We start from the raw sequence: 18,336 nt of genomic DNA, 5'->3' as shown, positions 1-18,336 counted from the left end.
GTGACCCTCCTATCACCCGCGAGGCATGAACAGAAAATAGATGGAATTCACAGTGGTAACAGAAGGGCTTATAACTTTTCTTCCTTGAACTGACACTGAAGAAAAAATATGTATGCCTTTGAAGGTATGATGAATGTACAACCTCCAAGATGATTTACATCTGTGACTCAACAATCAATGTATGCATGGCTACTGTTAAATGGAAAAATGCTTGCATAAAGTAAGGAATTCTTTACGGCAGAGCAACATTACAATCCAGTCACCAGCATAAAGGCTAGTTTGTATGTTTCTGCAAACCACGACTATGTGACATTTCTTCTCCATTATGTAGCAGATACATTGAAACTTTTCTGTAACACTGCTGTGGTTAACGTGGTTATTATTTAGGCACAAACACCACTTGTGCAGCATAACTTAAGGCCTAAAGGAACAAAACTTACTATTGCAACGATTAATTGCGATTTAGTTTGTGCAATGAGTGGAGAGGGGAATGGTAGTGATGGGCAATGCAGTTCTTTATATGTTACTGAATCACTTGAATCAGTTCATTAAAAAGATTCGTTAAAAAGATTTGTCAACCGAATCGTTCAGTGCTTGGCGGGAGGAGCCCTGACTGTGTACTGTGTAGTCCGATTCACTGAACTGATACATGGCTTAGCTGCTGCTGCGTCTGCCCTGCACTGGTGAGTCTCATTACTGGCCAGCCTAACGTTTTAAGTTTGTTTATCTGGAAACTAAGTCTGTTAAAACAATGGGGAGGTGTGTGTGATTGTGTTCATGTTGCTTGACTCCTGGCTACAATAGCCGTTAGCCTGGAGAAAAAGTCCCTATGAAAGTGTATCGTTGAGAAGAAATGATTTGAATCACTCAGGGATTGGGGTTATGTCGTTCACCGAGTGATTCGTCACGCGGAAGGCAGTCCATCCCTGCACCCTGGCTGCCCTGCGACTCGCGAGTGATTCATCGTTCGCACAGACCGAATCGGCAGTTCCACTCCTGGCCTGCACGCTCACTGCTGAGCTCAACTGAACTGAGAAATGAACAAATCAGTTCTGGAAGTGATTGAGTTCAGTACGTTCACTCAACAGATTCATTCTTTTGAACGATTCATTCGCGAACGACACAACACTAGGGAATGGGGATGGCATACCAGAGTTTATGAGTGTGAGTTGAATGAGTGAAGACAGATTTGAGGAGAGCCTTTGACTAGCATCCAAAGAGTTACCACATTATTCAGCATTGAGTGATCCAGGGTCAGACATCAGATGAGCAAAAAAGAAAAATAATCAACAAAAAAAAAAAAAAAGAATCAAACCTGCTCTTGATGATTTTCTGCACTGGAGTACAACTCAGCAGTTTCCAGCTCCTGAATCCTCCGCTCCACTACAACAACAATTACAATCCAACAATCAACAATCCTTCACGGTCACACTGTCATTCTCCAAGTTCCTCTAAGAAGGGAGAACTCACCTCTAGGAGCTTGTAATGATCAGTCAAAAAGAGAATGACTTGTGTGCCCAAAATGCTTTTGTGTGCCTCAAAAACTCCTCTGCTCATGCCACTCTCCTCCACACTGGCTTTGTCTCCCTCACACATGTCACAGGTGTATGCAGTCAGCAATCATTGTCTGCTGCTCTGTTTTAACCACACCCCACCTTTACCGTCACACCCACTCCTCTGCTGTCACACCCACTCACCAAATCCTCCTCAACACAGAAAAAAATGTGCAGCCTGCTGTTTTTCAGGCTGTCTGCTACACTTGGTTATGGTTGGAAAAGATCATACTTTGGCTTGAAATACTTGGTGGCGCAATCATGGCTGGAAATGCTGCCGATGTCCCGCTAAAAACACTGCTTTTGTTGTGTGGTGGCCCGCAGCTCGGCGGCCATCTTGCCTAAGTGTCACTTGCCACTGGAAATGTCACCAATGTTTGGCTAAAAAACAACCGGTTTTGTTATTTGTTGGTCTCAAACAGTCATCCGCAGCTTGACAGTTGTCTTGCCTATCGTCATTAGGCTATCTTGCAAAAACAGCACTGATATTTTGTGCCACTAATGTCTCTCTAAGAAGTAACCGGTTTTGTTGTTTGGAGGTCTTGTACAGTGTGTCAGGTGTCATGCTATCCACCATCCCCTCAACCTCCAGATGATATTAGCAACGTTGATTTGATACCTATAAAATGTAACATATCCGTGGTTTGCAGACATAACATATAATACCAACATTTTCCTCTGGCGACTGGGCTGAACATGAAAGAGTTTGGGGTTTTTAGGTCCCCATCCCTCTACTGCAAGGCCCCTTTATATTTGAGATACATTTTAGCAACTTATTAATGCCAGCTATTGTTAATTTGCATCCCCCTGACAATAATCTAAAATTATTCAGTCTAATTATTATTAGTTTAATTTCATATACTTGTACTTTATCATGACTACTTCCATTTTATGCAGCTTTATACCTCTACTTCACTTACACAGTGATAATCTGCAGTGATTTGACATTTCCCACCTTTTGAGCCCCTCACCTCTTCAATCTATGAGTTATTAGCAGTGTCACTAACAATAACTAATTCAGATGGTTTCATTTAAATAGTATTTGTGTTCCAAAAGGGCAAATACAAAACATGAATACAGATGTGTAGAACTTTGTTCTTTTAGTCTTTCCTCTCCTAATAATCTGATGTCCTCTCAGATTAGGTAGCTCCACCTCAGCAGGCTATAACAATAAAATGCTACTGATGTGTCAATGCATTTATATATATTATATATATAACTATCTAATAATGTAATTTGTAATCATGTATCCGTAAGGGGGCCATTTTTATACTGAATGAGTGCTAATTACTTTTGATATTTTGAGTGACCTGTGTTAGGGGGATATATTGATTGGAATGGAATATAATACAACACTTGTGTTTTCTTCAGTGTATAAACCTGAAAATAAGAATTACTGTGTTTTTGTTATCTTAGAACAGGGGTCAGCAATATTTTAGGCCAAAAAATCTCTAAAATAATCTGCCTGGAACCACAAAACATATTTGAGCCTTATAATGAAGGTAACAGTAAGTCTAAATTTGCCCATTAACATTACTAGTAGGTCTAAATGAGCCTTTATTAATATGGTGGCTACTCTGCAGTGGGCTATTTATGATTGTTTGGTACTTTAACTTTGCAGGGTTGGCAGTAAGCAAACAAATATGTCCTTATATCCATTCTCTATTGTCCTCCATGACATTTTTTTTCAATCTGGAATCCATAATGAGCTTAGCAAGGGATATTTAAGACAAGCCAACGCTTTTGAGGTTCAGCAAAATTCAAAGGAAAAGGCGATAGGCTGTATGACGCACATTTAGTTGATAAAATGTAAAAACTTCTTTTTTATTCAGTGAATGGGCAACACATTTTTACAGTGGAAAATGTAAGAATCTCTCAAGGCCTACAGCAGTGAAAAATGAAAATGAAAATGTTAAAAAATAGCTCTTATTAATTTAATGTCATTTTTTGCCAAAGCCACAAGGAACCATTTGAGAGGGGGGAAAGAGCTGCATGTGGCTCCAGAGCCACAGGTTGCCTACCCCTGCCTCAGAATGAGCCATTTATATCTACACTGGAAACAGTTCCTCATCCATGAAGTCCACCATGTTTCTACAGTAGCCCAGAATGGACAAGAATGGGTCATTTGCATTTTCATGTCGGCCACCAAAGTTAGCAGCCCTGCATGAGCAGCGTCAGAAAAACACTGACTTAAAATGTAAAATGAAGCTTCTGTGTTCAGTGTTCTCAGCGGTTTAAATCACTGGGTTGTGTAATTTGGAGACACAGAGATCTCTGCAGATAATTCGGCTCCTGATAAAAAAAACTTCCTGAACAAAGAACACTGAAGGAATCCTGAGTGGGAGTTCACACTTGGCACATGGAGGAAGTTTCAGCTGTTCTCAATCTGCAACCCTCACTGCTAGATGCCACTAAGTCCTACACACTGTCCCTTTATGCAGGCTACTTTAAGTAGGGTTTTGAATTCAGTACTTTTACTTGTAATAGATTACTTTTCACATTGTTTTAATCGCTCTTTTACTGCTTAGCTTTAGCCTGACAGATGTGTATTCCCAACAGGTTTCTCTGTAGCACTTTTCAGTGTGCATGAGGAAATGAAGACATCCCCACAGCAACTCTGATGTCAGCATCCATTTCTGTAAAACCATCTCTCTCTCTTTCTACCCCCACTTTAATATCAGAGTTAAGCTCATCTTTGAAGCGTTTCACACATACATGCTTATCTGCCCTCACACCTTTGTCGCACAGCAACATGCCTCTCACTGTGGCGCCGGCATTTGTCAGGACTCTGGACTGATAAGGACCTCACAGCCTCATATTCTGGCTTCGCTTATCACTCTTGAGCAACAAGGGAGCACCCGTCTAACTGTTCATGTTTCTCTCTTCTCTTGATAAGTGTAGACTGGACCTCTTTGTTTTGCTCTCAGCGTTCCTCAAAACCGCCGTCTTGTGCCAGCAGAGGCATCTAATGCAGCTCTGAGATAAGACTCAGGGAGATGTGATGGTTTTTAATTGCAATCTGAGTACCTGACACTTCAAGGGGAGGGGTGATGTCAGTCTCTGAGGCATGAGATAAGGAGCAGGGGGGAAAAAATGAAGGCTGTTGAGATAATATTAAAATAAACAGGGAGTAGCACCACTGGTGTTGGCATCCAACACTGTCCACAGATGGTCCTGCTGAAACTAGCGAGCAGTGAAGGCTGGAGGGCAGCTGGGGTGGACAGCCGCTGGTGTTGTGCCACACATCATAAATCTTTCCGGGACAAGCAGTCAAGACCAACTTCAAGAGATAACCGATATCCATCACTAGACCAGGCGGCAGCGGCACAGAAGAGTCTTGGTCTATAAAGCTGAGCGGAGACAGTAAAGGTTATCCAGGGACACAGAACTCCCACCAGCCTACTGTAATCCCTTTAACCCTGTAATCCGGATGCATAAAGAGCTTTAAGATTCATTCATTTTGGAAGGGAATGAAAGACAATGCATATGTTTTTTAAGGGATTGGCTCGTACAGCTTTGTTCGTCCAAAATGAAGACAAGTGATTTGATTCTACAGCTGTAATGATAAAAGAAAATGCCAACAGTTCAGCAGGTGAAATCAAATGCTGTTTACTTTATGTTATGTAATTCCCCTGTCTCTCCTCCTGCTGTACTCAGACTTTAATCTATCATAATGAAAGCACTGAGTAGTACTCAATAAGCCACAGACACCAACAGCAGACTTCAATCAGCTGCTATAATCAAAAGGATTGTGAGGCTAAATTAGCATTATCGTTACACAAATAAAGCACTAATGTCCCAAACAAACTCTGAATACTGATTTGAGCCAGTTTGAAGTACTGAGACGATGACTCAGTGAAGGGTAAAAGAGAGCTGGCTGTGTCTGATCAAACCCTTTGGATGGCTCTGCAGAAAAAAAATGAACCTTGGAGATGAAATCAGCCCCCAGCCAGGACAGATCATTTAGCCGCAGTATCAGTCCCGTCTCCATTAACCTACAGCAGACAGCCTCATCACTGAGAGCATCAGAGGAGTGACAAGAGATGGGAATATTGATCACGGTATCAGATCATGTCTGCTCAAAAGATTGTGATACAACCTCCTTTTATCCCAGCTTGACAGATATGAATCAACGTCAAGATGCACATGATGTCGGGTTTTTCATATTTTGACTGTACTATAGAAAAAATGTGATTGTGAACTTGTAATTAAATTCACATGTAATTTACAGAAGTCTGATTTTGAATAAAGCTCAAGACTGCCCCCATGTGGATAAAATGTTGCACTACACTGCACTGAAAGCCAGTTTCAATATATGCTCATTTTTGGAAAATTATTTTGGGGTTGCCCAAAGCTTACCTAGAGCCTGCACCCCATTTATAAAAGGAGAAGTCCTTACCGCAGCTGTCAAGGTTCAATTCTGATCTGCAGCCCTTTGCTGCATGTCTCCCCTCTTTCCTGTCTCTCTTAACTGTCCTATCAACTAAGGACAAGAAAGCAAATAAATAAATAAATAAATCTCTAGATTATCTGCATAAAAAGACATGAGGACAAACAATGTGCTGACAGAATTAACATAGTGAATCAAGCACTTGCAAATGCATGTACGCATGTAGGCTATGCATAAATGTATATAATGTGTATGTGAATATTTATGTATCTAAATATATGTACTGTTTGTACATGCACACATACATATATGCATTTTTTCACACACCACAGGCTGCGTCAATGGTTCTCAACCAGGGCCCCGGCCCAAAAGCTCCACAAGGGAGTTCTATGGGTCCCTGGAAAAATGGGGTATAGTTTATTTTCACTATTTATTCTATTCACTAGAGCCCAGTGTGAGTAAGAATCATATGAGTGACTTTTCTGGTCACTGGTGTCATTTCCTCTGGACCCTGTGGCTGGATCAGTTGGGAACCACTGCTCTTAAGCACACACATACTGTAAAGCAGGGATACTCAACTTGCTTTGCCCAGGGGCCACATTTGTAAATTGTCAGTAGGCCATGGGCTAATTATTTAACAAACATTAATAATATTTATTAATAAATGAATTGCCTGTTTTCAACCTGTAGACATTCATTCTGCTGCCAAGAGTCAAATCCAGTCGCATCAGCTTCACACGAGTCAGGTGTACGCAAGGGCGTCTCTAGGATTTGAGGACATTTGGGACTTAGTCCAGATCTCTATCAGTGGGTCCAGGGGATCCTGCCCTGGCACGTTTTTTGATAAATAAGCTCTATCTTGATGTTTTTATGAACTCTGGCACCTTATTTTCAGCCAATGTACAAAAAAATTCCCCAGTGTGAATCAATGTGTTTATATTTTGAATTCGAAAATGACCAGCAGTCCACCTGGCACCCTATTGCAGTTCAGATTTGGCCCGCAGGCAGAAAGTTGAGTATCACTGCTGTAGAGCATCCACACAAACAAAATAACTTTGAAAAATATTCCCGGCACTAGGTCTATTTTCTGACTTTTTCCAGAGCTTACAACCAAGAACATCTTCACTTGCTCTCTCCAGTGTCAAGACAAAATTAAAAAAAGATAAAATGCCGTTTTTGAGAAAATTTACCAAATGCAAAACATCTTCAATCTAATTTTTAATCTTTTTTTTTTTAAAGTACATTTCAATTTATGTTTTAAAACTACCAGGCAGCTCAGTTGTATAAATGATTTTTTGATTTGTCATTTAAATCCTTTTAGTAAACAAAAGTAAGAAGTAAAGTGCAGTTCTATGACAACTGGACATTTGCTGAAGTGATTCTTTTATATTTCTTTTAAAAACATTTTCTCTGATAGCAGTCTCTATAGGATTCTTAACACAGTTAGACTTCAGTTGTACTGATAAGTCCATCCAGCAGAGGGCAGAACAACACCACATTTCAGTAGGTACTCTCCAGTCTAACTACATCTTGTGTTTGATCTCTACTCAGCACACAACTGGAGCCCAGAGTCTTCCCAAAATGAACGGCACGCACTTAATCTCACCAATGAAATCATATTGCTCACAAGCCCATCAAAAAGAAATTGAATGTTAATGTTGCATTAGTGGAAATCTTCCCATAAACCTCCCTCTGATCTCACTTTGCATGGATTGAGATGATCTTATGATGGTCTTCAACGAGCAGACTGTCCATCATAAGGGATACTGTGAATTACCTCCTCATATCCAACGTAAACAGCTTGATCTTCAGCAAATCTGATCTATCGTAGCCTTCTATTCCACTCTCAGAGGATTAAATAGCTTTGCACTTTACAGGAATAATCCTCGCTCTGGATATGTCTTGGCCTCAATAACTGAATTGGGTTGAGGGTCTGTGGAGGTGAGGGCTCTGTCTATTGCAAATCATTTCACTCTCTCCGCCTCAATTGGTTATTGGGCTCCATGAGAATTCCACCTTAAAAGAAGATGTGCAAAATCATATTTCTTGTGATGTTCGTTGCTTAAAATATGTCTTAATTCTCCTGAAATTTAACGCTAAACCAAAATGTTCTAGCTCGTGTGAGTTTAAAGATACTTTTGAAGATACTGCTGCCAGAAAACACTTTAAAAGTTATCAATTTTAAGTTTTAATAAGGTTTTGGCAGTGTAGTTAGGGACAAAAATGTCAGGTTGAGTCTGCCGTCATGCTAGCTGCTCTATGTGGCCATGTTTTAAGCTAAATGCTAACGTCAGCTTGCTAACGTGCTTACAGTGACAACGCCAACGCGCTAATGTTTAGCATAAAATTTGCCATGTTTATCATGTTAGTTTAGCATGATAGCATGCTAACAGTGGCTAATCAGCACTAAACTCACAGTACAGCTGTGGCTAATAGGAATTGTCAATAGTTTTTTATGTATTTGGTCACAAACTAATGTATCGGACAAATATAAATTTTGACCTCATTATTGCACCATATAATACACTGCATCCATTGACTTATTAGTTTTATAGTTTCCTTCTAATTTGGAGGTCATAAGTTGGAGCTGGGAATGATCACAACCAGTTGATTGCGTCAGAAAAGCAAGATGTCATTAAGGTTAGAGTTAGCATACCAATTCAAGCCAGGTTAGCCATTGTTCGCAAAACTTGTCGATAACAGCACATTACATTGTATTTTGCACATATCATGTTGCAACATGTCCACAGATATAAGTTGGACAGAGCTGTGTGTGCAACTGTTTTGATGAGACGTAAGTATGACAGAAGTGCTAATAAACCGTATATTACCACAGATTTCACAACTGTTGATATGCAGAGCAGCCATATTGGATTTTGAGGTCAGAACTGATGAGGTTCCTCCGACTTTCTGAGTTGGAAATCCGACTTCACGGGGCGCTCCAGCTTAAATTTTGTGACTCGGAATTCAGAAATTCTGGCTTCCCAGTACAATTGGAATGCACCAAAAAGCTAAGAAGTCTCAAAGGTTATAATTATTCATCTTTCTGGGACCATGAATGTCTGCACAAACTTCCATGACAGTAAAGTTGTTGAGATATTCCAGTCTGGACCAAAGTGGTGGACATACCGGCATCCATGCTACGTCGACTAAAAACTGAGAATCGCTTTTATCTCTGTCCATCGGTTACTTAGAAAATGTAAATAGCATTGTTTAGCTGCAGACTGTTAAAACAAAAAAGCAGTAAGATTAACCTTTAAGGGTTCATTGTGTAGGATTTATTGGCATCTATCAATGAAGTTGCAGAGGTTAAACCTCTCCCTGTCCCAGCGTGGAGGAGAACTACAGTGGTGGACATGAAAATGTGAATGGCCCTATCTAGAGTCAACTGTTGGTTTGTCCATTCCGGGCTACTGTAGAAACAACATGGTGGACTCCGTGGAAGAGGACCCACTCTGTGTGTAGATATAAATGGCTCTGAGGTAACGAAAACACAATGATTCTTAGTTTCAGGTGATTAAAAACTAATGAAAATATAGTCATGAATATTATAAAACTACTATATCTGCTAACATACTCCTAAATCCTACACACCGGACCTTTAATCAGTGATGTCAGGCTCAAGGCAGCGTGTGAGCAAGCACTCTCTGAAGTGTCCCTTATCAAGAAACTGAATCTTTGCCAGCTGAGGGATACCAACCCGTTTGAAACTGTTCTGTAGCTGATTTTATGTTCAGATTTTAAATATAAAACCACAGAAGTTTATTTTTTATTGGACAAGGATGCATGACTTCGGAGGTAAAACTGCGAACTAAATCAAAATTGCAAATGCACCCTTCAAATCTCAAGCATACCTCTCTTTATTTCTAACACTATCAACATGGTCAAGCATCTTTCTAAATCTACACCTCAAAATACACCCATCAATACTACTCCCAGGTTCGTTCTATCATCATTCCTATTACTCTGACACACTCCAGTCCATTTACTCGCCATCATTAATTATTGTGTGTATACTTATCTCTGTCAACAATGTAATTAGCAACCTTTTCCCCATCCGGTGACATTATGGTTCCAATCTGAGGGCCATTCAGTGTTGAGACATGCAGCGGCATACTGATAATAGTCATCCCTTGCCCTTTGAAATTGCACTCTGTTTAATTGGAGTAGAACTCAATTGTTCAACTCATTAGGAAGCCCCATTATCTAACTGAGGATGAAGTGTAAAATGTGATATGGATTACAGCTAATGCAGACACAGAGACGTGTTGTAAAGCTCAGTTCAAGTGGCCCGATACAAAGTTTTACAGGGAAAATGAAGATTGGCAACAAATGAAGCTGTTAGTATTTAGATAAGAGGATGAAACAGCTTGAGAGTCGGCCGGTAATAGCATCTATTAAAGTGATTTGAAATCAGGCTGAGGTCATCGTACTACAAGGGGGTGGGGGGCTGCTTTCACTCTCTCTCCTGTCCCAAAAGCACTGGTCCCCGAGTTTAATCTGAAATTGAAGGCTCTCAACTGCGACGGATTATAGGGGCTAACCCAAGCATGCAGCCATGGACTGTGTCCTAATGAGCCCGGCCAGCAGAGCATCAAGTGACAACAAGTAGCTACTCCAACACGAGGGCAACTTGGTGCCACCGACTATTTGTTTGAAAGGAAAGAGGAATAAATAGACACCAAAAAGCCACATTTTAATAAAAGGTGGTTTCTATTTTATGCTTTGTTCTTTGACTTATACATATTCTGAAATGAAAACACAAACATCTTTTAAGACTACAAGAAAACATATGTCGAATTGTGCCTTAGTGAGAGAGATTAATATATCAAGTATATACAGCGCGATGTAGGACAACAATTACTTTCTGTCGGTGGGATGGTTCTTATCTCAAATGTCACCATTTAGTAACTGTACAAGCAACATTAACATGAATGCCAAGAATGAAATTGTCATTGGTAGTCCTAATTAATATGGTACAACTGTTATACTGGATAAAATCTGACTCATCTGGCTCTATATATAACTGTGGGATCTATATACACCAATATTAACACTTAAATCCCACTCAGTCGACTCTTCTCTACTATGCATAAGCAACAACAACTGCAGGTTTGGAAGTAAATCAGAGAAAGTGCATGTTGCATCTTCTGTGCAGCACTGACGGCCAGATGAGTTCTCTTCTTACAGAAGTCCAGATGCAGGCCGGTTTTTAGAGAAGTCAGTGTGGGATGAAAACCTGCAGGACAGTGAGTGATGTTGGGGAAGTGCAGCCAGCCCACTGCACTCACTCATGAGAGTAAAAGTCCACAGGAGCGTCGGAGTCTCTACGGACTTTTCTCCTCCTCTGCTGGACTCAGGGGATCGCCGGCTTTCTCCTCTGCCGCCTGTCTCTCCTGTTTGCCCTCCAGCAGTCTGTCATGAGAAACCGTCCCCAGCACTTTGGCACTGTGCTCCTGTGCCTTGGCCCTGAGTGCAGCAATGCTGTTCTCTCTCAGTTCCTCTTTAGAAATGGTGGACTTGCCCTCTGACCTCTTGTCCTCCGCCTCAGCCTCGTCCGCCCTCTGAGAGCTCGGCTGCTGGGGCGCGTCGCACTGTCCTGTTGGCGGGGGGACTGCTGCCTCCGTGGACTTTTTGTGCATCCCTGCAAAGAGTTGCGGGTATTCAGATTTAGAATAGCGTCTGGTGATTGGTAAGCCATCTTGGACTGAAAATAGCAAGCAAAAATAGTTGTGGTTTAGCATATAATGTTTGCATGGGTGATGGTGTAGAGGATGAGGATGTTTTATGTAATGAAAAGCCTCTGCCATGTTCTCTATATTTAGGACATTTCTAAATAGAGCATCTATAATTAGTGCCTGCAGACTGTATAAGCTCGTCACTGCAATGTGGTTATGATTAGATACAGGACATCCTGTGCTGTTACCATTGAATCATAAGGTAAATATACTCTCAACATCTATTTAAACATTGATGAGCTGTTGACACGATGAGACAATGATGCTGTGAATGTGTGTGTGTGTGTGGGGGGGGCATCAGGACATCAGCCTCACCGAGCAGCCAGGGGGCGCAGGACTCCATGATGCCATCCTTGGCAGACTTGAGGATGGACTCTGGCAGAGGGATGGAGTGCCTCACCATGGCTCCATACAGCCCGTACTCGGCCATGACGGTGCTGCGGCCCCAGCATTTCTCCCTCTTCCTCCACTTGGCTCTGCGGTTCTGGAACCATACCTGTGACAGGAGGACAAAACACCCAGTTGTATCAGTCACCAGCACCTTCACCTCCAAATATGACTATTAAGTCCAGTTTATGTCAGTGGGGAAAATATGCACTGAATCACTGGAACACTGGTTACAAAACATTAATGCTCTTGAGACTAAATGTGGTGCAGTTTCGTAAGATTTTTTGGATCTAAAGCTGATACATGAGATTAGTGTTGTTGGGTTTTTTAAGGGTTGCAAACAGCAGCATGCAATTAGCATGTCCTTATGTGCAAGATACAACCATTGCTTTCACTTTCTAATAATGTCTAATTAGGCACCTGAAAGAGGTTTTGGCTTATTGATTAATAAATATTTTGCTGATGCTTTACACATCAATTATAAGCTACTGATAAGACTACATTTTGGATTGTTATGTTGTGAAAAATCCTCGTGGCTGCAGTTATCCTTTCTATCTGGATTTTGGTCCTTATCCTCTGCAGCCATTTTCTTTATTGATGGCTTGATTCCATTTATAACTGCAGACATGATGGCATATTGGAAAGTGTAAACCTCTCAGTATTTATTAATGCAGTACAAACATTTATGTCTGCATTACTGGAAATGATAGAGTGGATTTTTCACAACCTGGCAACTCAAAAGCTGTTATTAATGGCTTCTAACTGACCTGTAAAGCTTTAGTAAATTATTAACCTTTATTAAAGCTATTCCTAATGTGGTATGCAACTATATATTTTTTTGTGCATGAAAACTCAATTTCAGAATTTCAGTAATTATTTGAAAGATGACCTGTCTCTAGTGCATTGGTGTAGATTTCAGGGGGATGCAGGGGACATGTCCCCTCAATATTTAGAAACATGTGCATTTGTCCTTCATAAAAAACAACAACATTAAAAATAGCAGAGCACCATAAATTGGTGCAGAAAAATAAATCAGAATGCAGGAAACTAAACGTTTGATGTTCAGCATTTTCTGTCAGAGTTCTCATTCATTTATGTTCATTTATGTCTGCATTATTAGGAGGGACAAACACCATCAAAGGGGATTTTTCTTTACAACCTGGCAACCCAAAAGCTGGTATTAATGGCTTCTAACTGACCTGCAAAGCTTTAGTAAATTATTAACCATTACTAAAGCTATTCCTAATGTGGTACTCAACTATTTATTATTTCTGCATGGAAACTATAAGCTCCAGCATTTCAGTAGCTATTTAAAAATGACCAATCATCAGTGCATAGGTGTAGATTTCGATGCAGGAGACATGTCCCCTTAATATTTAGAACATGTGCATTTGTCCTCCCATAAAAAAACATGAAAACAGCACTTTAAATTAAATTAATTTCGAAGAAATTGAAGACAGATATATAAATTGATGCAGAAATATTCACCAGAATGCAGGAAATTAACAGTTTGATGCTCGAGGTTTTCTGTCAGAGGACCCCCCCAACCCCCTGTTTACCACTTTGGCATTGCAAACATTTATGTCTGCATTATTAGAAGGGGATTTTTCACAACCTGGCAACCCAGACGCAGTTTAGAAGCTTCTACCAGTCCTGTAAAGCTTTAGGAAATTATTTAATAATCATTCCAAATGTGGCACTTAACTTAACTAATTTATTATTTGTGCATGAAAACTCAGTTTCAGCATTTATCTTAAAGATAACCTGTGTGTGAATCAGTGGTGTGATTCAAAGTAACTTGAGATAACGACTGCACCGTTTGGATTGAGTCCATTGATTTCCCATAACCTGCTGGCTACAGGTGTGAAGGATCTGTGCCTGCTGTCAGGGCTGATCTCCAGCTACCTGTGGCCGCATTATAGATGCTTTGACACGTCATGACACCTCACTTGGCCACGGCCAACAAAATGCTGGAGGCTCTGCAGGCTATCTGTCAGCTCAGAGAGAGAGAGAGGGGCCAAAGTGATGGTATAGCCAAACACAGGACTGTTAAACACCCTGCTTAGGCACCTCTGATGGCTCTGTGTGAGGAAGAGGAGGGGGGCTGAAAGAGGGGACAGATATTAAATTGAAAACGATCAAACCGTTTTTTCTCTCTGGTAATTCTGATGATAACCCTTATTTCATACAAGATACTTTTTTTTTTATGAGAAATTGCTTCTCTGCCCCTCAAAAGGAGCCAGTGTGGAAGCTGCGAGGACGAGTGACCCAGGGGCACGCCGAGGCTGATTGAAAAATAAGTTAATTTCAGGCCCAATCGATGGCGGGCAGGCGGGCAAATATCACGGGAAATTAAACTACCGGGACTCGGGGGAGCAGCGCTATTGACCCGTGCTAATAAATTCAATGTAGTTATTTCATTTGAACTCCCTGCGCCTCTCCAGCAGCAGCAGCCAGCCTCCCGAGCTCGTCTGATTTAACTAATTACCCTCAATGAGAAAATTGGGTGTTAATTTTATTTAGGATGGGAGCTTATTTATTTATTTCCCGTTTTATTATTTATCCGCGGCTGTACTGTTGCAGCCCGTAATGAGAATGAGATTAAAAGGCGCCCCGGCAGATGGATGGTCCAGGTCACACTGCAATCTTCTTCCGCCTTGATAGCTTGATTAGGTCGTTAGTGGCTCCTTCTGCGAGAACAAATTGTTTCACATCCAACTGCGCCTGATGAGAGATTATCTGTCCTGGCGAGGAATGCTGCAGGAGAGCGGGCTTTGTGCAGACAGGAGGGGGGCATCGCTCATCGATTTACGGGGTGCTCAGTCAGCCCAGCTCCCCTTAAACATGGGAGCACCGTGAGAGGCAGCTGGCGGCCTGGGCTCACACATTACAGCAGCCTATTAGCACTGATGGGAGAGTGGGAGATTACAGGTGAATATTCATAAGGCAGACAATAATATTTGCCTTATAATATTCACAGAAATCAATTAGAGGATAATTAATTCTGTTTTAAAGACACTGTTGCATATTATAAGAATAGTTTATGATGCAATGTGCAGTGTCAGTTTAAAGAAATATATCTCATTTTTGAAATACAATTAAATTAGCTTCAACTTTATTACATTAGTGCCTTTATTTGGCTTTAATTAGCAGGGGACTCTTTGTAGAAATATGTAGAAAATATAGCTCAAACCAGTCTTTTTAAAAATATAAAATAATTATTTGAATATGTTGCTATTTGCACCTTTAAAATAATAAAATTAAAATAATAAATGTGTCTTTTTTTGTTTTTAAAATGTAGCATTACTGCAGCAAAATTTGGCAAAAAGCACCTTATAACATAGTACATTAAAAAAATAGTCTATCTTTACTCATTTAAGTGACCATAAATGCTGCATATAACTCCTATATTATGACCAAAAAACCCCAACTCAAATACATTAAACATAAAAACTATCTGTGCAGTAACATAAAATAAAAATAAACAGGATGTTCAAACATCAAAAACTGCAAACTTTCGATTGTATAATGTCGCATCTTAAATAAAAACACATGGTGCCACACTGGAGCATTACCTGTATCCTGTCTTCAGGTAGCTCTGTCTTCATGGCCAGCATCTCTCGTGCGTAAACATCCGGGTAGTGCGCTTCATTAAAGGCCTTTTCCAGCTCCTCCAGCTGATAGGAGGTGAATATGGTCCTGTGGAGACGGGTTAGCAATTTAAATATGTGGACATATTGGACATATAACATATTGTGTCCTGCAGATATCAGATTAAAGGCTGAGAAAATCCGATTTTGATAAGAGGTAAAACAAAACAGAAATAGAGAATTTCAATAAACGGAAGTCTTTTATTGTGCATGTGCATAGGTGTAAAATAATGTAGCAAAGCAAACAGGACAAGCTTCACATTTCCAGATGTCAATTACGACCAAAAAATGCAAGAAATCTGTAGGAAATTCATATTTATAATTTAGCTCATTATCTGTTTCAATAAAGCTACAATAAAAGCTCAAAAAAGACAATTAGCACTGCATTTTGATTTTGTTAATCATTACTCAATACTGTATTTTACTGCAGTGATAAACAGGTACATTTCTGCAAATTTATAATATCTAAAAACTATTAATATTAGTCACTGTGAAGCAGAAATCAGCACTAACCGGTGGCGTCTTTTCTTGCGTTTCTTGCTCTGACTTACTGAAGACTTTGAGAGTTTTCGTTCATTTGAAGACAAATCATCTGAGTCTGGATTAAAAAAAAAAATAGAAGAAAGCATTAAAGTTAATAACATCTATAAGAACGTTTGGGAATTTTTACAATAAATGTAATAAATAACAGTTGGCACTGACACAATGCTGCTATTTTTTATAAGGCCCTCACATTTTAATTAAATCATTTAAAGCCACAAAACACATAATAACGAGAATATTAATAATACTATCACTAATATAAAATCATAGCATCAATAATTCTACTGACAGGCCAGTACGAATAAAATGATAATAACAGCCTAATACAATGGGGAAAATAGGCAGCACATGCACAGTAGGTGAGGTTGTAAATATGCAGCAATGATCAGTGTATCAGTGAGATGAGTATTTCTGAATATATGTGATCACCTGAGCTGGCGGACTGGCTGGTGTCCAGCGGCCCTACGGACCTGCTGTGAGGCTGCAGGTGAACATCTTGTGCGTCCGACAGCACCGTCTCCAAAAACGCAGGCTGCCTGTAAAACGTCGGAATTCCACCAGCGCCGATTAATCCCATCCCGACACCCACCCCCATGCCGGCGGGGCTCAGCAAGGACCTGGCGGCGATCAGGTGCGCCCCGGCCGGCAGCGAGCTCAGCGGGCTCCTCGGGGCCGCGGACGGCTCCTTGTTCAGCCCCAGTATCTCCTGGATGCCAAAGCCGGTGCACCTGGGCGGCGGATGGGTCGCGCTGCTCTTCGGCTGGTGGCTGTTACTCCCTCCATTCGCGCCCAGAGAGGTTTTCTCCGATAGATTTAAACTTTCCGACAGCACGGCGCCTTGTTTCCCCGTCATGCTTGTTCTTCGGATGCTTCTCGAAAGGCCTATTTTCTTATGAAACCGTCTCGCAGGATGGTCCCCAGTGCATGATCCTCTGTATAACACACAAGAGTCCTTTAGAAAATGGTCCTTTTATCCAACAGGTCCATCCCAACAAGAGGCAGGACCCAGCAGCCAATCAGCTGCAAGGATTCAGGATTCCTGTGGATCATGGATGCATTATACGCCCTCTCGGATACATATCTGCATTTTCCTCAGGACTATATGGATAAACGAGGAAGGGATTTAGGCTACAGAAAGAAAGGAGGGAACAAAATGAGTGTTTTGAAGGCTGCAGGATGCAAACAGGGCGGAATGCTGGGAATAAAAACTATAAAGGAACCCTCCACATTATACAAAGACATTCAATTATAAACGCTAAAATTATAATATTATTGCACTCTAAACATTAAAAATCCACTGCATATCTATCACTGCCTACACCACTTTTCGTCAGGCAGCCAGGCCCAATTAAATCGTCTATTTCACACCTCTTACTTACCTTTGAAATGCTGCAAAATTACCTCAATCTGCAGGAATAAATCACCATGTATTGCCTTTAAACACACACACGCACACACACACACACAGAGCCAGCTATGATCTCTCTGCTCAACCACTGGCTCACACGAATGGATAATTGATCTCCAGATGCTATGGGAAACTCATCACACGCAAATCAAAGGCCCTCCCAAAAAAAAAAACAAAAAAAAAAAAAACACCCGACAGCTGGACGATATGGACCCACCGTGCTGCACGGCCCTGCACTGCGCTAATCCCACAGCAGCAGCAGCACAGACTACAGAGCAGATTAAATCACTGGGACATTTCCCCGGAGGAGAGGGGGAATGATACAGAATATGGGACACAAGGAGGACTAATAAATAATTACCTGGCCTGTTGTTAATTATCTTATTTCTATTATTATTATTGAAACTCATCTGAACGTCACACTGAATTATGGCTGGTGATGTGGGCCTTAAAGTTTGATTTAAATGAAATTATGGTCAGAAAATTAAAATATACTTTAACCTATTGCCTCCAAAGTAACATTTTTGCTAAGGCAGTTGTGCCAAATTTCCCCTTGCAGTCAATGAAGTGTATTTTATCTTAATTTTCTGCCATAAAATTCGGTTATAATTCAATGAAAGTCAATTTTATCGGCCTACACATGATTTTGCTATACCTGCAATAATTA

General features: G+C 40.7%; 1 protein-coding gene across 2 annotated transcripts; it reads right to left on the bottom strand.

Annotated features, from left to right (window-relative positions):
• Positions 1-10,637: 10,637 nt before the first annotated feature.
• vsx2 (visual system homeobox 2) lies at positions 10,638-17,775 on the bottom strand. Of its 2 annotated transcripts, none has more exons than XM_050061733.1 (6): positions 17,641-17,775; positions 16,691-17,389; positions 16,232-16,316; positions 15,644-15,767; positions 11,997-12,177; positions 10,638-11,650 (listed from the first exon to the last, which is right to left on the bottom strand). In XM_050061733.1, exons 2-6 carry the CDS (start codon positions 17,112-17,114, stop codon positions 11,271-11,273), a joined length of 1,194 nt encoding a protein of 397 aa, XP_049917690.1. In that variant the 5' UTR covers positions 17,115-17,389; positions 17,641-17,775; the 3' UTR covers positions 10,638-11,270. The 2 variants fall into 2 exon arrangements, with proteins under 2 accessions (XP_049917690.1, XP_049917691.1); XM_050061734.1 differs by having other exon boundaries at positions 10,638-11,587.
• Between the last annotated feature and the right edge of the window lie 561 nt (positions 17,776-18,336).

Source organism: Epinephelus moara, chromosome 14, assembly GCF_006386435.1.
Source record: "Epinephelus moara isolate mb chromosome 14, YSFRI_EMoa_1.0, whole genome shotgun sequence".
In the NCBI taxonomy this organism is placed as follows: Eukaryota; Metazoa; Chordata; class Actinopteri; order Perciformes; family Serranidae; genus Epinephelus; species Epinephelus moara.
Note: the sequence above shows the minus strand (reverse complement) of the source record. Positions and strands in the feature narration are given on the sequence as shown.